This window comes from Symphalangus syndactylus, chromosome 1, assembly GCF_028878055.3.
Source record: "Symphalangus syndactylus isolate Jambi chromosome 1, NHGRI_mSymSyn1-v2.1_pri, whole genome shotgun sequence".
Lineage (NCBI taxonomy): Eukaryota > Metazoa > Chordata > Mammalia > Primates > Hylobatidae > Symphalangus > Symphalangus syndactylus.
Window position 1 is genome coordinate 103,411,424 of NC_072423.2, and position 24,972 is coordinate 103,436,395.

Consider the following 24,972-nt stretch of genomic DNA (forward strand, 5'->3'; position numbering starts at 1 on the left):
TGACAAAAACAAGAAATGGGGAAAGGATTCCCTATTTAATAAATGGTGCTGGGAAAACTGGCTAGCCATATGTAGAAAGCTGCAACTGGATCCCTTCCTTACACCTTATACAAAAATTAATTCAAGATGGATTAAAGACTTACATGTTAGACCTAAAACCATTAAAATCCTACAAGAAAACCTAGGTAATACCATTCAGGACATAGGCGTGGGCAAGGACTTCATGTCTAAAACACCAAAAGCAATGGCAACAAAAGCCAAAATTGAGAAATGGGATCTCATTAAACTAAAGAGCTTCTGCACAGCAAAAGAAACTATCATCAGAATGAACAGGCAACCTACAGAATGGGAGAAAATTTTTGCAACCTACTCATCTGACAAAGGGCTAATATCCAGAATCTACAATGAACTCAAACAAATTTACAAGAAAAAAACAAACAACCCCATCAAAAAGTGGGCAGAGGACATGAACAGACACTTCTCAAAAGAAGACATTTATGCAGCCAGAAGACACATGAAGAAATGCTCATCATCACTGGCCATCAGAGAAATGCAAATCAAAACCACAGTGAGATACCATCTCACACCAGTTAGAATGGCCATCATTAAAAAATCAGGAAACAACAGGTGCTGGAGAGGATGTGGAGAAATAGGAACACTTTTACACTGTTGGTGGGACTGTAAACTAGTTCAACCATTGTGGAAGACAGTGTGGCGATTCCTCAGGGATGTAGAACTAGAAATACCATTTGACCCAGCCATCCCATTACTGGGTATATACCCAAAGGACTATAAATCATGCTGCTATAAAGACACATGCACACGTATGTTTATTGCGGCACTATTCACAATAGCAAAGAGTTGGAACCAACCCAAATGTCCAACAACGATAGACTGGATTAAGAAAATGTGGCACATATACACCATGGAATACTATGCAGCCATAAAAAATGATGAGTTCGTGTCCTTTGTAGGGACATGGATGAAACTGGAAAACATCATTCTCAGTAAACTATCGCAAGGACAAAAAACCAAACACCGCATGTTCTCACTCATAGGTGGGAATTGAACAATGAGAACTCATGGACACAGGAAGGGGAACATCACACTCCGGGGACTGTTGTGGGGTGGGAGGAGGGGGGAGGGACAGCATTAGGAGATACACCTAATGCTAAATGACGAGTTAATGGGTGCAGGAAATCAACATGGCACATGGATACATATGTAACAAACCTGCACATTGTGCACATGTACCCTAAAACCCTAAAGTGTAAAAAAAATAATAATAATAATAATAAAAAAAAAAAAAAAGAAAATTCTTTTCTGTAAGAATGTTGAATATTGGCCCCCACTCTCTTCTGGCTTGTAGAGTTTCTGCCGAGAGCTCAGCTGTTAATCTGATGGGCTTCCCTTTGTTGGTAACCCGACCTTTCTCTCTGGCTGCCCTTAACATTTTTTCCTTCATTTCAACTTTGGTGAATCTGACAATTATGTGTCTTGGAGTTGCTCTTCTAGAGGAGTATCTTTGTGGCGTTCTCTGTATTTCCTGAATTTGAATGTTGGCCTGCCTCGCTAGATTGGGGAAGTTCACCTGGATAATATCCTGCAGAGTGTTTTCCAACTTGGTTCCATTCTCCCCGTCACTTTCAGGTACACCAATCAGACGTAGATATGGTCTTTTCACATAGTCCCAAATTTCTTGGAGACTTTGTTCATTTCTTTTTATTCTTTTTTCTCTAAACTTCTCTTCTCACTTCATTTCATTCATTTGATCTTCCATCACTGATACCCTTTCTTCCAGTTGATCGAATCGGCTACTGAGGCTTGTGGATTCGTCACGTAGTTCTTGTGCCTTGGTTTTCAGCTCCATCAGCTCCTTTAAGGACTTCTCTGCATTGGTTATTCTAGTTAGCCATTCATCTAATATTTTTTCAAGGTCTTTAACTTCTTTGCCATGGGTTCGAACTTCCTCCTTTAGCTCGGAGTAGTTTGATCGTCTGAAGCCTTCTTCTCTCAACTCGTCAAAGTCATTCTCCATCCAGCTTTGTTCCGTTGCTGGTGAGGAGCTGTGTTCCTTTGGAGGAGGAGAGGCGCTCTGATTTTTAGAGTTTCCAGTTTTTCTGCTCTGTTTTTTCCCCATCTTTGTGGTTTTATCTACCTTTGGTCTTTGATGATGATAACGTACAGATGGGGTTTTGGTGTGGATGTCCTTTCTGTTCGTTAGTTTTCCTTCTAACAACAGTCAGGACCCTCAGCTGCAGGTCTGCTGGAGTTTGCTGGAGGTCCACTCCAGACCCTGTTTGCCTGGGTATCAGCAGCGGTGGCTGCAGAACAGCGGATATTGGTGAACAGCAAATGTTGCTGCCTGATCATTCCTCTGGAAGTTTTGTCTCAGAGGAGTACCCGGCTGTGTGAAGTGTCAGTCTGCCCCTACTTGGGGGTGCCTCCCAGTTAGGCTACTTGGGGGTCAGGGACCCACTTGAAGAGGCAGTCTGTCCGTTCTCAGATCCCCAGCTGCATGCTGGGAGAACCACTACTCTCTTCAAAGTTGTCAGACAGGGACATTTAAGTCTGCAGAGGATTCTGCTGCCTTTTGTTTGTCTGTGCCCTGTCCCCAGAGGTGGAGCCTACAGAGGCAGGCAGGCCTCCTTGAGCTGCCGTGGGCTCCACCCAGTTCGAGCTTCCCGGCCACTTTGTTTGCCTACTCAAGCCTCGGCAATGGCAGGCGCCCCTCCCCCAGCCTCTCTGCCGCCTTGCAGTTTGATCTCAGACTGCTATGCTAGCAATGAGCGAGGCTCTGTCCACAGGATATGATCTCCTGGTGTGCTGTTTGCTAAGACCGTTGGAAAAGAGCAGTATTAGGGTGGGAGTGACCTGATTTTCCAGGTGCTGTCTATCACCCCTTTCTTTGACAAGGAAAGGGAATTCCCTGACCCCTTGCGCTCCCTGGGTGAGGCGATGCCTCACCATGCTTCGGCTCACGCTCGGTGCGCTGCACCCACTGTCCTGCACCAGCTTTCCAACATTCCCCGGTGAGATGAACAGGGTACCTCTGTTGGAAATGCAGAAATCACCCATCTTCTGCGTCGCTCACGCTGGGAGCTGTAGACTGGAGCTGTTCCTATTCGGCCATCTTGGCTCCACCCCCTTAGCTTTGAATTTCTTTAGTTTAACCAGTTGTGTGTATATCCTTAAACAATATAGATTTTTAAAAATATTTTTTTCTTTTATAGTTTCTGCATTTAATGGTATGTATTACCTTTTCTAGCACAAGATTATGTACCTATTTACCTATATTTTACTCTTATTCTTTGTTTAAAAAATGTTAAACAACACATATACCAAAATTACATAAAACACAAATTGTACAGTTTGGAATGTTCTAAAGTAAACAGCCAGTAATTACCACCTAGGAAAATAAATAGAACCTTGCCAACACTCTAGAAGCCCATCATAATCCCTCATCTTCTGGATGTTGGCACTTTTCTGATTTTTTAAATTTTTTATTTTTTATTTTTTTGAGACGGAGTCTCACTCTGTCACTCAGGCTGGAGTGCAGTGGTGAGGTTTTGGCTCACTGCAACCTCTCCCGTGTTCAAGTGATTCTCCTGCCTCGGTCCCCCGAGTAGCTGGGACTACAGGCACCCGCCACTACGCCTGTCTAATTTTTGTATTTTTAGTAGAGACGGGGCTTCACCATATTGGCCAGGCTGGTCTGGAACTCCTGACTTTATGATCTGCCCACCTCAGCCTCCCAAAGTGCTAGGATTACAGGCATGAGCCACTGTGCCTGGCCTATTCTGATTTTTATAGTGATTACTTCCTTGTTTTTTTTTATAGTTATACAACTTAAACTTGCATTTCTAATCAATATAGTTAATTTCTTCTGATTTTGGTCTTTATATAAAGGGAATCATACTGTTTGTATTCTTTTGCCTCTTGTCAGTGTTATGTTAGTAATGTCATTGTTCCTTAACTTTAGCTGATTTTCATTGCTGTCTAGTATTCCATTCGATATTGTATCCATTCCACATTGTATACAATAATTTATTTTAAAAATTTTACTCTTCTGGATATTTGGTTGTTTCTGCTTTTGATATTACTGGCAATGCTTCTGTGAACATTTTTACACATGTATCCCAGTGCACACATTCATTCATTTCTTCCAGGTGTTATAAGATATGCTTTTATTCACCTTTACTAATTAAGGCAAAATTCTTTTCTAAGTAGTTCCAGTTTTAGACTCCTATTAGCAGTGCACAAAGTGTCTATTATTTTAACATTCTTACTTGCAATTGTGAGATGGTTTAAATTTTGCCAGTCTATTGAGTGAAAGTTATGGTATTTTCAATTTGCATTTTCCTAAAAAAAAATGAATTTGAATACTTTTCATATGCTTATTGGCTATTTGGAGTGCCTGTTTTGTGAAATGATAGTACATACACTTTGCTCCTTTATTTTTTTGGGTTATGTACCTTTTCCTTATTGATTTGTAGCAGTTAAAAAAGTGGTAAAATGAACATAACAAAAAATTTACCATTTTAACCGTTTTTAAGTATACAGTTCAATGTAGTAATTTTTAATATATTATTAGGTATCTTTTTATTCACTCTGTAATTTAACTTTTTAATGGTGTTTTTGATGAACAGAAGTCCTTAATTTTAATGCAGTTGAATGGAGCAATCTTTTATTTTATAATAAATGGAGCAATCTTTTCTTTTTTCTTTCTTTCTTTTTCTTTCTTTCTCTTTCTTTTTTCTCTCTCTTTCTCTCTCTCTCTTTCTGTCTCTCTCTTTCTTTCTCTCTTTCTTTCTTCCTGTTGGAGACAAGGTCTTGCCATGTTGCCTTAATTTTAGTGCAGTTAAATGGAGCAATCTTTTATTTTATACCTAGTGCTCTCTGTGTTTTATTTAAGAAATCCTTTCCTACCTTGGTTCAAAGATATTTTTCTTCCACCCTTTTCTAGAAGCTGTTTAGTTTTGCTTTTGAGATTTAGGTTTCAATCCTGAAAATTTATTTCTGTAAATAATGTGAGGTCCAATTTAAATATTTTCCCATATAGATGAGCAATTACATATTTATTGAAGAGACCATCCCCACTGTGTCCATATATGTGTAGATCTGTTTTGAGGCAGCTTGTTCTGTTCCACTGGCCTTTTTTTTTTTTTCTTGAGAAGGAGTCTCACTCTGTCACCAGGCTGGAGTGCAATGGCACGATCCCGGCTCATTGCAACCTCTGCCTCCCGGGTTCAAGAGATTCTCCTGTCTCATCCTCCTGAGTAGCTGGGACTACAGGCACACGCCACCACACCCAGCTAGCACCACCACAGCCAGCTAATTTTTGTATTTTTAGTAGAGACAGTGTTTCACCATGTTGGCCAGGATGGTCTCCATCTCTTGACCTCATGATCTGCCCAACTTGGCCTCCCAAAGTGCTGGGATTACAGGCGTGAGCTACCATGCTCCACCAAAATTTATTTTTATATACTAATTTAATACCCATTGCTCAATTTTTCTTTTAAACTTTTCTATTTAAAAATTTGAACTTTAGGCCCTGCACAGTGGCTCATGCCTAAAATCCTAGCACTTTGGGAGGCCGACGTGGGTGGATCACCTGAGGTCAGGAGTTCGAGACCAGCCTGACCAACATGGTGAAACCCCGTCTCTGCTAAATACAAAAAGTTAGCTGGGCGTGGTGGCACATGCCTGTAATCCCAGCTACTTGGGAGGCTGAGGCAAGAGAATCACTTGATTATGGGAGGCGGAGGTTGCAGTGAGCCGAAATTGCATCATTGCACTCTAGCCTGGGCAACAAGAGTGAAACTCCATCTCAAAAAAAAAATTTTAACTTTAATATTTTTATATATTTTAAATTTCTCTTCTTAATTTTAATAGTTTATCTGAAGATTATTTTGGAATGTCTGCATATACCATTATACAACTTGGAAATAATGACAGTTTTGTTTTTCCTGATCGAATGTTACACATTTGCAAAACTGTATTTTCTTTGCAACAATGAACTGTCTGGGACTCTAGTACAATGTTGAATAGCAGTGGATGGCAGGTTTCCCATCTTTATCCCAACCTTAAGGGGAAAGCTTTCAAGATTTCACTATTAAGTATGACATTTGTTGTAGGTTTTATACAGGTACTTTTGCCAGATTAATAAATTCCCTTCTATTGTTGATTTGTTGATGTGCTACTAGGTTTTTTGAAAAGAAAAATTAGTATGAGTGGACTTTGAATTTCACTACATGCTTTTTTGCATCTACTGTGGTGATCATATGCTTTTTCTCTTTAATCTATTAATATAATGAATTACATGGATTGTTTTTTATTTTAAAGTTTTATTTCTATGTGCATTGTATATACATAATATATAGAATGTACAAAATACATATTTAATGTTATTTTCAATACATAATTTTATATCTATATTGTATATAGATGTATATATATATACATATACATATGTATAATATAAAATCAAAAACCTTAAATTTGCCTTTGAATCGTATTTCAATTCTTAAAAATTAGTACTACAGTACAGCTTATAGAGCAATGAAAGATATAGAGGGTAAAAATATTCAACCTGTCTACTCAGATAATCTATTGTTTTAAGAGTTTTTTTTCTTTGCAACTCACCTCCAACTTTTTTTTTTTGAGATGGAGTCTCACTCTGTCGCCCAGGCTGGAGTGCAATGGCACAATCTCAGCCCACTGCAACCTCTGCCTCCTGGGTTCAAGCAATTCTCCTGCCTCAGCCTCCAAGTAGCTGGGACTACAGACATGCGTCACCACGCCCAGCTAATTTTTGTATTTTTAGTAGAGATGGGGGTTCACCATGTTGGCCAGGTTGGTCTCTAACTCCTGACCTCAGGTGATCCACCCGCCTCAGCTTCCCAAAGTGCTGGGATTACAGGTGTGAGCTACCGTACCTGGCCAACTCACCTTCAACTTTTTCTGAACTATTACATACCGCAATATTCTGGACTATTGCATGCAGCAACATGTGAAGTAGGCCAAAAAGGTGGTGATGTCAGTGAAGATACAAAACAAAAGAAAAGATACTAAAATCTTTGTCATCAAAGATTCAAAAATAAAAAAATTTATAAGAATAAAATAATTTAAAATCCTTTAAAATCAAAATTAAAGGACTTCTGAAGATTTAATTACGTTTTTCAGTCATAAACAAGGGAGGACCAAAAGTTCCTTTATGTTAAATCAACTGCAAGTGAAAACTTTTTAAAAGCCTTATTTCTAGCATAAAAGTATACAATTATGTGGCATGAAGCAAGATAAATAATACTGCAGCTATTGAAATACCCATCTGGTTTGGGTGATATATAAAATATCAGTTAATAATCTGAGTCAAATTGAAATCTGAAAGGGTATTAGAGATTGTTGTTGGTTCTTCTCTTTTTCATAATGACTTAGATTTTCTATATGACATATTATATCCAGAGTTTCTTTTGTAGGAATCTAAACGCCAAATGAGTTACTTTTTAGATGTTTTCCTGTTTCCTCAAGAAGACTTAGCTTTAAATGCAACTGTCCTCATGTGGCCTAGGAAAATTAATCTCATCTTTGATGAAAATGATGAGGTAAATATATTTTTCAGTATGTATTTTTGTAATCTGACATTTCAAGCACATCATTCACATTTAATTTTCATATCTCCTGGCCATCTAACTTTAAAAGTAATTTTGTGTGTCAATATGAGTTTGAGACTGGCCACACTTATGGTCCTCTAGGCTTAAGACAAGCTGTTAGGCTTAACTCACAAGGTCTGGTAAGTAGTAGGGCTGACATTTAGAAAGTCAGAACTATTATATAAATTAATAATAGAAGCACTTAACTGAGAAAGTGCTTTCCATTTATTCAATTATTTAACTCTCATAAAAATCCCATGTGCTCCCATTTCTTCCATTTTATAGATGAGAAATATGAGACTCAGAGAAATTAAATAGTTCAATATCACAGTGATAAAATTTACAATTTTATATCAGACTGAATATATTTCAGATATTGAAAAAGTCCTAATGTAAATCAGTTTAACCTGAATTGGGAGGTAAGGTGGTATTGTAATAAAAAGCGTGGCCTTCAATCAGATAAACCAAGATTCTAATCCAGATTTTGATTTTTATGATTTTTGTGAACATGAACGTGACTTCCATAAGATTCAATTTCTTTTCTCTGAAATGAGAATAATAATACCAGTAATAATACAGGTAAGGTATTTAATAGTTCTTGATACATGGCACATGCTCAATAAATGGTAATTTTATTATTATCCTAGAATCTGTTAAATAAAGTATTTAATAAATGAATATGAGTTGTTAAAGTCACTTTGGAGATCTAGGAATGTTTTTCTGTGTGGTTTATTATTCTTTGCATTTTTATATTAGTAATTATAGGCATTGTTTTATTTTTGTACTCAATTTTTACTTCTCTGATGGTTTTTATTGTTATACACAGTATTTGGATTTCTGACTTGGTAATTCTTTGTTACAGATTAACTAACATGATCAAATTGTCTTTTAAAAAGCTAATTGAGAATGCTAAACATAAAAAAGAAAATGAACTAATGGCCAAGAGAGAGAAACTTATTTTGGAAATAGAAAAGGAATCACGCCGCATGGGGGAGTTTACAGAATTTGCAGAGCTGGAGCGCATGCAACAGGTCTGATAAATATATGAGACAATAGCTATGGCCAGCCCATAGAGCCATACAGGACATGTTAACATAAATTTAAAAATATAGAAAAATATAAGTTTACTATTTTTTTACGTTTACCCATATTTTTCTATATATTACATATATATTTATCTAATACCATAATATATAGTAAAATATGTAAATATTTATTTAAATACTTTATATGTAGTCTCAGCCTCCTGAGTAGCTGGGACTAACAGGCGTGTGCCACCATGCCCTGCTAATTTTTTGTATTTTCTTGTAGAGATGGGGTTTTGCCACGTTGCCCAGGCTGGCAAACAAAGACCTGACTCTTAGGCCCAAAACTGGAACTATGTTTATCTTTCTTGTGACTCCGTTCTCTATTTGTAGAGTAGGCATAATCGTACCTTTTGCTCTCAATCATAGTTATGTTGTGAAGTTAATATTTAAAGTTGCTGTATAGGCCGGCCACAGTGGCTCACTCCTGTAATCCCAGCACTTTGGGAGGCTGAGGTGGGCAGATCACCTGAGGTCAGGAGTTCGAGACCAGCCTAGCCAACATGGCAAAACCCCGTCTCTACTAAAAATACAAAAATTAGCTGGGCGTGGTGGTCCGCACCTGTAGTCCCAGCTACTCAGTAGGCTGGGGCGGGAGGATCGCTTGAACCAGCGGGGCAGAGGTTGCAGTGAGCCCGGATCACACCACTGCACTCCAGCCTAAAAATAAACTTGTTGTATAAATACAAGGACATATTGTACACAGTATCATATGATTTTCTTTTTATAACATTACTTGAATATTTTTTAAGACAAAAAATTTGCTTTCAGTATGTGACAGATGTAAGACAACTACAAAAACGTATTCAGGAATCTGAAGAAGCAGTGCAGTTTATTAATAAAGAAGAGGAACTTTTCAAGTGGGAATTGACAAAATATCCTGAACTGGATAAATTAAAAGTTAACATTGAGCCCTATCAGAAGTTTTTTAATTTTGTTTTGAAGTGGCAACGATCAGAAAAACGGTAATTGCTGGTAATGTAATAAAAATCAAGCAAATGATAGAAAATAATTTGTAAAATATAAATTGATTTTTTTTGATTAAGTGTTTAAAAGTAGGATTTATATGTCCATTTGAAAGAGAACCAGGTACCATATAGGAGAAGCATCCAGTGCTGCTAAGGTCCCACTAACCTTACTAATATAATATCTGAGATCCTTTTCTGGTTTATGAGCATAATGATTGGATTTTCATGCTCATGTGTGAGAGATGTGCTTCCCTCAAACGTTGTTACAATGTTGGCACATTACCCTTCTGACATGAAAAAAATATATATATGAGTTGTCATTTTGGTTTCTGAGAGTCAATTCCCTTTTTAATACAATAGATTAATTTCACTAATGTTTACCCCCAAAATTAGAAGTATGGAGTCAAATTGCATTTTATTTTTATTTTTGTTTTATAATTTCCACTTTTATTTTAGATTCGGAAACATGTGCAGGTTTGTTTCATGGGTATATTGCATGACACTGATATTTGGGGTACAAACGATCCTATCTCCCAGGTAGTGAGCACAGCACCTAATAGGTAGTTTCTCAGCCCTTGCTCCCCTCCCTCTCTCCCACCTCTAGTAGTTCCCAGTGTCTGTTGTTGCCATCTCTATGTTCAGGTATACCCAGGGCTTAGCTCCCACTTCAAACTGAGAACATGAGGTATTTGGTTTTCTGTTCCTGCATCAATTTGCTTAGGACAATGACCTTCAGCTGCATAGTGCATGATTTCATTCTTTTTTTAAGGTTGCATTGTATTCCATGGTGTATATGTACCAAATTTTTTTATTCAATCCACTGTTGATGGGCACCTAGGTTGACTCCATGTCTTTGCTATTGTGAATAGTGCTGTGATGAACAGACAAGTACATGTGTCTTTTTGGCAGAATGATTATTTTCCTTTGGGTATATACCCAGTAATGGGATTGCTGGGTCAAATGGTAATTCTGTTTTAAATTCTTTGAAAAATCTCCAAACTACTCTCCACAGTGGCTCAGCTAATTTACAGTCCCACCAACAGTGCAACAGTGTATAAGCATTCCCTATTCTCCACAACATCTGTTTTTTGTTTTTTTGTTTTACTTTTTAATAATAGCCATTCTGGCTGATGGGAGATGGTCTCTCATTGTGGTTTGATTTGCATTTCTCTAATGTGAATCTGCATTTTATTTGGGGACTGTTAATCATCCATTTATAATCTGATACATATTTTAGCACATGCAGCATAGTCAAAATGATTATTTTAGTTCTGTCTTTCTACCATCAGCTCTACTTGTGTGCCTGAAAAAACTGTTAACAGCTCTTGCTCTCATTTTTCTCTCTTAAAAAACAAGGGGTCTAGCCTAGAGGATCTCTAAGACCCCTTCAAACTTCAAAAGTCTGAGTTTAATAATATTTTTTCTTTCAATTCAGGTGGATGGATGGAGGGTTTTTGGTCCTCAATGGGGAAAGCATGGAGGCTGATGTGGAAGAGTTTTCCCGAGAAATTTTTAAGACACTGAAATTTTTCCAAACGAAGCTAAAGAAAGAATTACAAGAAAAAAGAAAGGCAGCAAGAAAACGGTCTTTGGAAGAAGAGAAAATTGAAGAAGAACCAAAAGAGAATGCTACTATTACTATGTGCAGTACAGTCATGGAACAGATAAAAGCTTTTAAGGTATAAATATATATAATAACATTTTAATGTTATAGCTATCTTCTCAGCTTTTCTGTTACCTGATATATAAATTATAAAGCCAATCTTCTGGTTTTACATGTTTATTATTTATTATTATTAATAATTTTTGAGACAGGGTCTTGCTCTATTGCCCAGGCTGGAGTGTAGTGGTGACTCACTGCCACTGCCACTGCCACCTCCTGGGCTCAAGCGATCCTCCCACCTCAGCCTCCTGAGTAGCTGGTGCTACAGGTGTGTACCACCATGCCTGGCTAATTTTTTGAAGAGATGGGGTTTTGCTGTGTTGCCCAGGCTGGTCTCAAACTCCTGTGCTCAAGCAATCTGTCCACGTTGGCCTCCCAAAGTGCTGGGATTACAGGCATGAGCCACCACATCTGGCCTATTATTACTTTTTAGATAGGGTCTCACTCTGTTGACTGTGCAGTGGCACAGTCATAGCTCACTGCAGCCTCAGACTCCTAGGCTCAAGAAGAAGACACTATTTCTTCCCCTTTGGCTAATGAATTGGGTCTCTGTCACTTGTAATCAAAGGAGTATAGCCAAATGAAGGTACTGAGGAGAAACAATCAGAAAAAAATAAGATTTTAAATTCCTCTGCTATGCCTCAGCCTCTTGGTCAAGCTCTGGACTCAAAAGCCTTCATCTAAGCATTTTGCAAATGCTAAAATTTTTTAATGTATTCACTCGCACCTCTGTTCTAGGCATGGGTACTTGTGACAGAGCTGAGTGATTGGTTTTGGGAGGAAGTGGTAAGGGCAAGAGAGGGCACTTTATTCCTCTCATCTTTTGAATTACATCTGTTTGCAACTTTGATGTTTTGGTGTCTCATTCCCACAACTTTAGCTCATCATCATGAAGCACCACTATGGAGTGTAGGAAAGGTTGGTTAGGTGGTGAATGGCAGCCATATTTGGGGCAGATCAAGGAGAATACACATATAAAGCCAGATCTGGCAAAACTGGGGCAAAGAATTCCTCTGGCCCAAGAAAGGCAGTAGAAGATTGTTCAGACCTATTAGGGCAGATTGCATACTTCCTGAAAATGACACTAAGTCATTTTCCTACGGAAAACATGGGAATAGTACACCATTGTTTATAATTTACTATAATAAAACTAAACAAACATAATAAAATAGCCTACCATTAATTCAGCATAATCCAAACCTTGAAGTGAGGTTATAACTATATTTTCTAGATGAATACATTAAAAAATTTTAGCATTTGCAAAATGCTTAGATGAAGGCTTTTGAGTCCAGAGAAATTGTTGACCTATGGATTCTGAATCTTAAGAATTACTCAAGGCCAGGCACGGTGGCTTATGCCTGTAATTCCAGCACTTTGGGAGGCTGAGGCAGGCAGATCACCTATTCTGAGGTCAGGAGTTCAAGACCAGCCTGGCTAATATGGTGAAACCTCTCTACTAAAAATACAAAAAATTAGTTGAGCATGGTGGTGCATACATGTAATCCCAGCTACTTGGGAGGCTGAGGGAGGAGAATCATTTGAACCTGGGAGGCAGAGGTTGCAGTGAGCCGAGATCATGCCACTGCATACCCAGTCTGGGCAACAGTGCAAGACTCCAAAATTACTCAGCAAAGCCTTGATAGAGCTATTCTCATCATCAAGTGCTAACGAAGAGAAATAGAAAGGTTTGGAAGCAGGCTGGGTATAGCGGATGACACTTGTAACCTGTAATCCCAGTGCTTTGGGAGGCCAAGGCAGGAGGATCACTTGAGGCCAGAAGTTCAAGACCAGCCTGGGTGACATAGTGAGACCCTACCTCTACAAAAAATAAAAAATTATCCAGGCATGGTAAAAAAAATTCAGCTGCACCTGAAGTCCCAGCTACTCGGGAGGCTGAGGTGGGAGGATCACTTAAGCCGAGGAGTTTGAGGTTGCAGTGAGCTATGATTATACTGCCACACTCCTGGGCACAACAGAGTAAGACCCTGTCTCAAAAATAAAATAAGGGCATAAATTTACTAGGGCAGACCACTTAGCCTATACTAAGTGCAGCAACATAGGGTAACAGTTTATTGGGAAGGATTTGGAACCACACTGCTTAGTTATAGCACAATTCTCCACTTGGCAGTGGCATACCTTGAGCAAGATATTTAGCCACTTGTGCCTCAGTGCTCTCATTTATAGAGAGAGAGTAAGAACAGTTTTTTTTGACAGTCAGTAATACATCCTTAAATTTCCACTGACAGCATGCACAGAGCGCAAACTCTGTGATTGGATTCAAGCATTGTTCCTGTCTATGTCTATTCATCTCAGAGATTCCATGGCTGCCTGATTTTTTTTTAACTTAAAAATTATTTTCAATGTTGAATACATTTGTGTGGTCTAAAAAATATAAAAAGAGATATCTGAAAAGTCTCCTCATGGTTCTCACCTGTATAACTCAGGTGATCAATGTTATTACCTTCTTGTGTATAGTTCCAGAGTTGTATTACATATACAACAATGTGAGTATATATTCTAATCCTTCTATCTTTTTACATGAAGTGTAGCATACAATGTATATTATTTTCTTTCTTTGTTTTGCTTAATTTATCTTGGAGACCTTTTCTTCTTGTATATAGGGAGCTTCTTCATCATTTTTTTCAGACCTATATAATGTATGACTAATCTGGTGTGTGTGTGTGTATGTGTGTGTGTGTGTGAATTGCATGTGTTTGAAGGTGTGACTGCAGGGTAAATTGTGGAAGAGTAAATGCCAGGTTAAAATCTACAGTTGAATTACCCTCCATAGAGGTTATACCAATATATACTCTCATCAACCTTCATAACAAAATGTCATCAAACTTTAGGTTTTTGCTACTCTACTAGGAGAATTTTCATTTCTCTTATTGCAAGTAAAATTTTAAGCATATTTTCATATATTTCATATATTTAAGAGTGTTTTATATTTCTTTTCCTGTAAACTGTTTTAACTTACCTCTGCCTATTTTTCTGTTGAATTATTGACCTTTTTCTCATTGATTTCTTTTCTTGTATATGTAGGAGATTAGGCTTTGTCTGTGATGTGAATATTTATTATTTGCTTTTTGACCTTGCTTATGATAGCTTTTGCCTTGCAGAAGCCTTTTATTTTTATGTAATTATTTTTATTCTTTTCCTTTATGGCTCTTGGGTTCTGAACTGTAGTTTAAAATGCCTTCCCCATGCCAAAATATTTTTTTCTAATACTCTTACAGTTTGTTATTTGTTCATATTTTATTCAGGATATTTGAGGTTATGCTCAGGAAGGATCTTGGTCTTAGTTTTCTTGTAATGTCTTTGTCAGATTTTGGTATCAGGGTTATGTTGGCCTTATAAAACAAATTGGGAAGTTTTATTTTCTCTATTTTCTGAAAGAGTTTTTTACAAATTGGCATTATTTCTTTCTTATTTTAGAGAAACATTCACTCGTGAAACCATTTAGCCTGACGTTTTGTTTGTAGGAAAGGTTTTGAAAACAGACTCTCTCTATATATATATTTTTCAAGTACTTATTTATTTCTTCTTCATATTCCATGAGGACCACAGGTTAGCTAAGTGTCTGCTCCCAGTTGCAGTCCTGTTCTGCTCCTGAGTTTTCTAACTTCCAGGACACAGGCTATGTCCTGAGCTAATGTGGGCCAATCTCGCATTAGAGAGAAAGAGCAAGGGCTGAGCTAAACCATGTACCTGAGTTTAGATCTTCCACTCAGCTGTGACATACTTCATATCCACCCATATTACATTGGCTAAAGCAAGTCCTGTGCCAATTCCCCCTCTAGGGGACGGAAAAGAGAATTTCTTTAATAGATATAGGGGCTATTCAGATTTTGTGTTTAATTTTGGTAGATTGTATTTTTAAGGAATTTGTCCATTTCTTCTAAGTCATTGATTTTGTCGCCATAAAGTTGCTAATAACATTTCTTTATTATCTTTTAAATGTCTGTAGAATCTATAGTGCTAACTCCTTTTTAATTCTAAATATTGGTTATTTTAATTTTCTCTCCTTTTTGTTGATCAGTCTAGTTAGGAATTTAGTTGTTTATTATTGGTCGGAGAGCTCACATGTCCCTGTCTGGTTAGAGTCAGTTACTGGTTCTTCGCTTCGTCTGTTTGTGGAGATCATGGTTCCCTGTTTGCTGTTGTTTTTGCTGGATGTACATCTGTGTCTTTGCATTGAAGTATTATTTATTCCAGTGTTTTTTGTCTGGCTTGTTTTGGTTTATATCGGATATATTTGCTTAGAGTTTCTTTACTGCTAGGTCACTGCTTCCTTTTCAGCTCCAAGTGGCACCTTAAGCCCAGGTTTGGCTTGGCTCTAGTACCTGATGGGAGTGCTGCCCTTACTGAATGGGGACGGTCCCACAGGGTATATTCTGGCAATGTGGGAAGCTGGCTAGGAGTTTGTGCCCAGGAGACCTATGGGACAAACCTCCTACAATGTGGTGCTGCAGAATAGCCACTCTGATTTGGCATCTTCTGTGGCTTACAGAGTAACATTTCCAGGGCTGGGGATGGTAGTCCCATCTCCTCCCTTTGTCTCTGCTTGTCCACAGGAATTATTTATCCCTTCAGGCACTGGGGTTGCTTCCTGTGGGTTAAGGCAGGGCAGGTCTTCTGCTAGGGAACCCAGGATGGTGGGGTAGCTGGTGGTCCACTTTGACCTTGCTCTTATCAGGGTAGAAACAGTGAGTTGGGGGGAAATTTTCTGCCCTCTTGGTACCAGACAGAATAGAGGGAGGGGCAATGCAGATGTGGAAGTCCAATTCTCTTACTGTCTGCTCATCTGCTTGGAGTTTTTTCACTTTTGTGTGGCCCAGCTACTCATGAGGCTACTCAGGAGGCTATAATCCCAGTTACTTGGGAGGCTGAGGCAGGAGAATCTCTTGAATCCAGAAGGCGGAGGTTGCAGTGAGCCGAGATCGCATCACTGCACTCCAGCCTGGGGGACGGAGCAAGATTCCGTCTAAATAAATAAATAAAGAGTATGTCCTTTCTACTTTTTAGATGTTAAAACTTCATTTATTTAAAAAATACTGACTGAGTGCCTATTATATTATATTCTGATGAATTCTAGGGAATATGTGATGATAAGCAAAAACATGATGGTGATAACCAATGCAAAACTAAAACAAAGTCCTTAACTAAGCAAAACAAAAAGTGTGCTAGTTTATGGTCCTCCAATTAAAAAAATTTACAATATTAAGTTATTACTTATACAAAGTTAAAACATGACTCATATAAAAATAAAATAGGGGGCCAGGCATGGTGGCTCATACCTGTAATCCCAGCACTTTGGGAGGCCAAGGCAGGCGTCACTCAGCAGAGATAAAACATTGTTACATTTTGGGATTTGGGCACAGATATTTTCCCCATTCATGCTATGTGTGTGTGTTTATAACTATATATTATACATTTCTGCAAATAGTATATATAATGAATTTGAATTTCTAAAATAATACTTTTTTTTTTTTTTCTAAATAGAGACAAGGCCTCACTCTGTCACCCAGGCCAGAGTGCAGTGTTGCAATCTTAGCTCACTGTAACCTCAAATTCCTGGGCTCAAGCAATCCTCCCACCCCAACCTCCCAAAGTGCCGGGATTACAGGCATGAACCATTGCACCTGGCCCTTCATTCTTCTTTTTTACTCTTATAATTTTCCTGGCTATTTTTATATGCTTATTTTTGCAGGTGAACTTGAGGTTCATTTTCTTAGTATCTCTCTCCTTCCAAATCTAATTGAGGTTTTGATTGTACTGATAGAAATATATTAAATAAATTGAAGAAATGTAATCCTTATATCATCAAGGCTTCATCTATGGAATCTTATGTGTGTGGAAGTCAAATGAGTGACTCATTATTGTTTATATTTTTTGCCATTAGGAATATATTCCTACTGTCTCCATTCTGTGCAATCCAGGAATGAGAGCTCGTCATTGGAAACAGATGTCAGAAATTGTAGGCTATGACTTGACTCCAGACTCTGGAACTACACTGAGAAAAGTTTTAAAATTAAACCTTACCCCATACTTGGAACAATTCGAAGTGATAAGTGCAGGTGCAAGCAAGGTAAACATAAAGATCAACTGAAATACTTTATGTGATGACTTTATTAATCAAGTAATCATAGTTTTTGTTGGGGTTAAATGTGTATAGTACTGGAGAGCAGCGGGAGGTGGTGGGGGAGAGTGATAGAAGACCACTCTCCAGCCGGGTGCAGTAGCTCAACACCTGTAATCCTAGCACTGTGGGAGGCCGAGACAGGTGGATCACCTGAGGTCAGGAGTTTGAGACCAGCCTGGCCAGCATGGTGAGACCCTGTCTCTACTAAAAATACAAAAATTAGCTGGGCATGGCAGTGGGTGCCTGTAATCCCAGCTACTCGGGAGGCTGAGGCAGGAGAATCCCTTGAACCCGGGAGGTGGAGGTTGCAGTGATCTGAGATCGCACCACTGCACTCCAGCCTGGGTGACAAGAGCGAAACTCTGTCTCAAAAACAAAACAAAACACTCTTTCCCCTCCCGACAAAGTGTGTGCTTACTTGTCCTGAATCCAGACGAGAAATGACTCCTTTGATCTCCTCTTAATTCTGCCACATTCCGATGTCGTTGGATGATGTGCTAGTGTTGGTACATAATTTTTTCATTAAGACTACTGTTGTATGTGTGGCATGTGATATGTGTGTGTTGTAGCAGGGTAAGTATGGCCCTAAAGGATGGGTTCTTCAAGTACACAGAAAACATCTTCAGACAATGAGCTGCCTGTAGAAAGGCCACTTCAGAGAAAGTCCTACAGGTATTTTATCTCTTGTCCATTTTTAATATTGACAGCAGTAGTTTTCATAGCAAGTGAATTCTTTAAAACTACATAATAGTTCTTCTTAAGAATTTTTAAATTGTTGAAAAACCTTCTAACTTAAAAAGTTATACTGTAGTCACAGATTATCTTAAGGAAATGATAATGTAATACGTCAAATGCTTACAGAATTCACTAGGGAAAGTCAATATAGTAAATAAGGTCCTTTCTTCACCATCCCATTCTTTCTTCATTCCTCCCTTTTAGGAATTTTCATTAGAGAAAGCCATGAATACAATGATAGGAACTTGGGAGGATATTGCTTTTCATATAAGTCTCTATCGTGACACTGGAGTCTGTATTCTTTCTTCAGTGGATGAGATTCAGGCCATCCTTGATGATCAAATCATAAAAACTCAGACAATGAGAGGCTCACCTTTCATCAAACCATTTGTACATGAGATCAAGGTATGTTAAACATGATAATCAGCTCTTGGTCATTTATATGGATTGCAATCCTATTACATATACGCTCTCATGGTAATAAGTAGCTTATTGGATGATTTTTTAAGTGTTTATTCAAATCATAGACCTATAACTTTGATATTTTATTTCATAAAATACAAAATGATATTCAAAATTTAATATAGAAATATATACATCTGAGACATAAATGATTTTTAAAAGAAAAATGTCTTATTAAAATCTTCTCCAATGGCAATGATAGACTGGAGAGGAAAACAGGTGCTATTACTTATTCTAACTTTAGAAAACCTAGACCTTGTTTTTTGTTACATTCTTGTAACTTGTAGTAACTATGCTTTAATTATAGTTGTAAACAGCTAGCATGAGGATCTTTTAGAGTAATTAATGAATTATTGTTCACTTGAGAAAAACAAATGGTATTTGAAGCTCCAAGATTATTTCATATCTTATTGGATATGAAAACTATTCTAACTGGGGACTATATAAATTGGGGAAAGACAACTGGATTTTTTACCCTGATATCAATTGATTTGAAACTATGTTTCAGATGCTGCTCTGGAACTTTAGACTTATTAACCCACTTGATCCCTGCAGCTGACCTTCAAAGTAGGCACTGTTATTATCTGTATTCATAGACAAGGAAACCAATGTATAGGAGAATAGGTAATTTTTCTAAATTCATCTAGCTAATAAGTGACAGAGCTGGGGTTCAAACCAAGGCAGTTGGTTTTAATATGAGCATAAATAGTGTTTAATAGAAGATTTTGGCTGTCATTATTCGGAGAAAACAGAGTAATGTTCTTCCAAGAGGACATAAGGCTGGACATTATCCCAAGAAGCAGGCTAACCTAGCCTTTCCTGATAAGATATTACTTTTTTGTAGAAATTTACTTGTCTAACAAGAAGAATTTAGAAGACAAATTTAAAAGCTGTCTTAGAGATTTTTTAAAAATCGAAGATATGAGACTTAATCTCTTGACACATAGACCTTAGGCACATATTTAAGAACCAAAGAGAGATATTATATTAATGTCTTCAGCTAATGAAATATCTTGTCATTTCTAGGGGATCTTTGAGAATAAGGAGGCTTATTTCATTTTATTTTTCATTTCAGTTCATTTTTCTCCAAATTGTGTTGACGTAGAGCAGGATTTCTCAACCTGTCACTGTTGATATTTTGGGCTGTATAATTCTCTGTGATGGGAGCTGTCTTGTACATTATAGGTTGTTTAACTGCATCTCTGGCCTTTACCCACTAGACATTAGTAGCATCTTCCCCCATCAGTTGTGACAACCAAAAATGTCTACAGACATTGTCAAATGTTCCCTGGGGTGGGAGGCAAAATTGCCCGTGGTTGATAACCACTGCTGGTAGAGAAGGATATATTCTTGGATGGTTTTGGGACTCCAGATGGCTCACCGAGAGATTAGGAAACTGGTCAAAATAATGTTACAGTCATTTCCAATTGTGAGTTCCAGTGATTTAGGAAAACCTCAAACCTCTTAGAATTTTTCTAAGCCTTTGTGAGACATACGTAAGTAACCTTAAGCTGTCAGATGTTTGCACTTATTTAAAAATAATAGTGAATTTAAAATGTATTTTCCTTGCTATAATTTATAGCCTTTCTTTAATAACTAGAATTCAGTGCAGTATACTTTTCATTAAGGCCTGGGAGGACCGCTTGATTCGAATACAAGAAACAATTGATGAATGGTTAAAAGTACAAGCTCAATGGCTCTACTTAGAGCCCATCTTTTGTTCTGAGGATATCATGCAACAGATGCCAGAAGAAGGGCGTCAGTTTCAGACAGTAGACAGACACTGGAGAGATATCATGAAGTTTTGTGCTAAAGATCCAAAGGTGAGGTGTTTCTTTTCTCTCTCACAGTAGGTGAAGCTTTGTTTTTGGAAATTAAGTAAAACATGTGACTTTTTTTCTGATTATAAAAATTAAACTTGCTCATTGTATACAAACTGGAAAGTTCAGAAAAATATAAGAAAACGTAAAAGTATTAAAATAAGTTTACTTTTCCATTCATAAGATACGTTGCTTGTAACTCTTTAGTATACCTGGTGGAGCTGCTTCAAATGTACATCTGAATCACATGCCTTCTGCTATAAACACTCACTGCTCTCCTCCTCATAAAATAAATAGATAAATCAAATCAAATGGTGAGAGGAGAGAGTGAGAACAAGAGAGAGGGAGAGAGAATGAAGAGTGTAGGTGACTCACCTGACATTCTACTAGTGACTCTGTATACTCGGAGTGATGGAGAAGAATCTGCTGTTCTCTCCATTGGTCTCACTCAATTCCTATGTCTCTCCCAGTAAATGTTGAAAGACAGACTATATATTTTTCATACACACAGTGAACATAGTCCATAGATATGCATCCACTTTTTCATCTGGTATTCAGTTTAAGAAATAACAATTTATTCCCATGCTGAATGAAAAACTAGCTGTGCTGGACTTACTGAGAGTCAGTAGTGCGCTGAAATTTATGAGTTTTAAGGATTTTGCTTTACCTGTTGACTTCAGAATCTTTGTGAAACATGATTTCTTGTAGATCAGAGGTCAGCAACTTTTTTCTGCTAAGGGCCAAATAGTAAATATTTTAGCCTTTGCAGGACAGGTCTTTTTTGCAGCTACTCAATTCTGTTGTCGTTGCAGTGAAAAGGCAGCCAGAGATAATCTGTAAATGAATGAGTGGGTCTGTGCTACAATAAAATTTTATGGACACCGATATTTTCATATGTCACAAAATATTCTTCTGATTTTTTCAACTTCTAAAAGTGTGAAAATAATTTTTAGCTTACAACTTATACAAAAACTGACAGCAGGCTGGATTTGGTCTGCAGGATGTAGTTTGCCAACTCCTTGCTGTAAATTGTTACGTTTATGGTTGACAGTAGTAAAAGTAAGAATTAAATCGAGCACCAGCCAAACAGACTTTTCTCACATCATTCGAAATAATATAGGAGAAATGACAATATGCATGACAATCATAACTTGTCATTTTAACTAGTGTCCTTGGATAAGTATTTATAACTTAGTGAATTTTAATAGTTTGTACACTATAAATTTCATTGCAAATTTTATAAACCTTTGACATTTTTTCATAAACCTTTTAACATTAAAAGATTTTAACATATATTATAGATTGATATTTAAGTCTTATGATTATACCTGGCATAAAAGTGCTGACTTGAATACATGTGTCTCGTTTAGGTTCTTGCTGCCACTTCTTTAACAGGTTTATTGGAAAAACTGCAGAACTGCAATGAAGTTTTGGAGAAAATTATGAAAGGTCTTAATGCATATCTTGAAAAGAAACGTCTTTTCTTCCCTCGGTATGATAGATAATCAATTGTGCTGTAATTAAAAGCATTTTCTTACGTGTGATGAATTATAACTAAAACTTTTGTATTTGCATGTTTTTCCCTAGTTTTTTCTTCTTATCTAATGATGAAATGTTAGAGATTTTATCAGAGATCAAAGATCCGCGTAGAGTTCAGCCACATTTAAAAAAATGCTTTGAGGGCATTGCTAAGTTGGAGTTCCTTCCCAATTTGGACATTAAAGCCATGTATAGCTCTGAGGGCGAGCGAGTGGAGCTGATTGCACTCATTTCCACGTCTGCAGCGTGGGGTGCTGTGGAAAAGTGGCTCATTCAAGTGGAAGACCTAATGCTCCAGAGTGTTCACGATGTGATCGCTGCAGCCAGGCTGGTGTGTTTCCTAGGATTTGATATATACCCTATATTCTGCAAATGCTTTGTTTAAGAGGTTTTGGAAACCAGTAAATTAACACTTAAAGTTCTTACTATTTTAAATCATTTATTTTCTTTACTTCTTTGTTTCTAACATTATTATTAATATAACGATATTGCTATGAATTGATAATAGTATATGATTGTTATAAAAGAGAAAAGGTATTATGAGAGAGAAAAATAAGAGGTATATAATTTAGAATGGGGGGAAGGTCCAGTGATAGGCTATTGGAGGAGGTGATGTTGAAACTGAGACACAAAGGATAGGTAGGAATAAGCCAGGTAAAGAGCAAGTGAGAGAGTATCTAGGTATCCTACATAAAGCCCCTGGGATCAGAGAGAACTGGGGATTTGGGAGATCCTGAAAGAAGACAAATATGTCTGGAGTAGAGTAAGCAAAGTGGAGAGTAAAGTGACATGAGGTTGGAAAGGAAAGCAGTTAGGGGTTTGCATTTTATTTTAAATGCAATGGAGCACCATCTAAATATTTTAATCAGGGAAGGGACATAGTCTGATTTATATTTTTATACCACTATGGTTATGGTATAAATAATAGATTAGTGGAGGTGTGAAAACAGGAAGGCAAATTAGGAGACTCAGATTAGTTCAGATGAAAGATGATTTGGGCTGGTTTGCCAGAGATTCAGGTTCAAAAAATAAAAATAAAAACCAAAAATAAAGGAAAAAAGAGTGGTCTGTCACTAGGCAAATGGCAGAAAATAGGGAGCAAAGTAGAATATCAGAAATAAATTTTGTAGTTAATTTCAACAGGTCTTGATGATGAACTGGTTGTAGAGTACAAGGGTAAGGAGGGGGAGGTCTCAAAAATCACTTTTAGGCTTCTAATTTGAACATGTGGGTGGCATTTACTCTGGGTGATTTCTGGAGGAGAAGCAGGTTTGTGGAGGCTTAGGGGAATATCAAGAGCTCAATTTTAGATATATTAAAATTGAAATGCTATGAGCTAGGCTAGTGGATATGTTTCATAGGCAAACAATCCTGCATATTAGCACATGCGGATCTGTAGGACAGTTCTCTTCAGACATGAGTGGGAAATGCATGACCTAGTTCACTTACTGCTTTTTACACTTAAACAACTACTTAAAAACTCAAATGAGATGAACAAACATTAAAGGGGGATATGTCATAAATTTTAAAGAAGGATAACACTTGGCACTACATGTATCTCACTTATGTTAATTCAATTAACCTAATCTTGAACGATAAACACGTATATTTCTGCCTTTAGGACCACAAACGAGCAGTTGTAAAGTAGTAAAATAGTTTTAAAAGGCATCAAAGCTTTATATTCAGCAACCCACTATATGTGAGTGAGTGTTCTTTTTCTTTCACCGAGAGCCCTGTGGAGCTCGTCTTCTTGTGGTGGCTATTCTGTTCAGCTTCAGTGTTCCTACAGATAAATCTTGACTTTTTCTCTCCTTTTACTGTTTATGATTCAAAGCAAACTAAAACACATAGGAAAGAACCACCATCGTCCATGAAAGTATTTCTTTAATCAGTATAGAAATTGACCTTCTATGTACCTAGCAATAGCTCTCAGTCACCATTCATCCTTCTTTGAAGCTTAGGTTAGCTTATCATTTGCATTTATTTCTAAATATGACTAAGAAGCATTTTATAATAATACTGATATCCTATTTTAACATTCTTTTATCTAAGATGATGTAATTTGCATTAGCATCAGCTTCAAAATTCATTCTGTAGTTGTTTTCAATTTATAGTTTGGATCTGCTAAAATCACTTACTGTTGAAAAATCTATTTTTAAAAAGATTAAACCTCTCCCTCCATAAATCCATTTAAATGTATTTTGAATATCAAAGTGTTAGAAAAAAATGAAAGTATACCTTGAATTCAAAACCATAGATTGTTCAATTATACATAATTGAACAAATATATAATTGTGAAATTATATACCCTGGTCATATAGGTTTTCAGAAAAGCTATGGATAAATAATACAAGGGTGCTATTAGTGCAGTTTTTAACTATATTGTACAGTCTCCTTTTCAATTAAATCTTGGCATCAATATGAATAATCTATTTGACTAGTTTTTTTTTGTTTTTGGTTTTTTTTGTTGTTGTTGTTGTTGTTTTTGAGACAGAGTCTCACTCTGTTGCCCAGGCTGGAGTGCAGTGGCGTGATCTCGGCTCACTGCAACCTCTGCCTCCCAGGTTGAAGCAATTCTCCTGCCTCAGCCTCCTTAGTAGCTGGGATTTTAGGTGCGCACCACCATGCCCAGCTATTTTTTTTTATTTTTAGTAGAGATGGGGGTTTGACCACATTGGCCAGGCTGGTCTCGAACTCCTGACCTCAGGTGATCCATTGCCTCGGCCTCCCAAAGTGCTGGGATTACAGGTGTCAGTCACCGCACCTGGCCTTGACTAGTTTTTTCTAAGTTTACTAAAATTTTTATATTTTATTATGATAGAAATAGTAGGTATTCTGTATGGAAAACTTGACAACTTTCCACAGCAAAGGAACATAAAAATCACATAGAAATCAACTTCCAGAAG

General features: G+C 37.4%; 1 protein-coding gene and 1 non-coding gene across 2 annotated transcripts in view; both read left to right on the top strand.

The window, feature by feature from the left end:
* Window positions 1-24,972, top strand: part of DNAH12 (dynein axonemal heavy chain 12) — a 278,772-nt gene that overhangs the window by 94,060 nt on the left and 159,740 nt on the right. Inside the window, exons 15-23 of the mRNA XM_055273198.2 lie at window positions 7,479-7,604; window positions 8,549-8,683; window positions 9,509-9,702; window positions 11,141-11,384; window positions 17,271-17,456; window positions 18,450-18,650; window positions 20,336-20,530; window positions 21,898-22,019; window positions 22,115-22,397. Of these exons, the coding sequence (XP_055129173.2) occupies window positions 7,479-7,604; window positions 8,549-8,683; window positions 9,509-9,702; window positions 11,141-11,384; window positions 17,271-17,456; window positions 18,450-18,650; window positions 20,336-20,530; window positions 21,898-22,019; window positions 22,115-22,397 (1,686 nt within the window). The remainder of the gene's footprint in view (window positions 1-7,478; window positions 7,605-8,548; window positions 8,684-9,508; window positions 9,703-11,140; window positions 11,385-17,270; window positions 17,457-18,449; window positions 18,651-20,335; window positions 20,531-21,897; window positions 22,020-22,114; window positions 22,398-24,972) is intronic.
* Window positions 9,893-9,998, top strand: LOC129461661 (small nucleolar RNA U13). The gene has a single exon (XR_008650644.1). It is a non-coding gene; the product is annotated as a small nucleolar RNA U13 (small nucleolar RNA).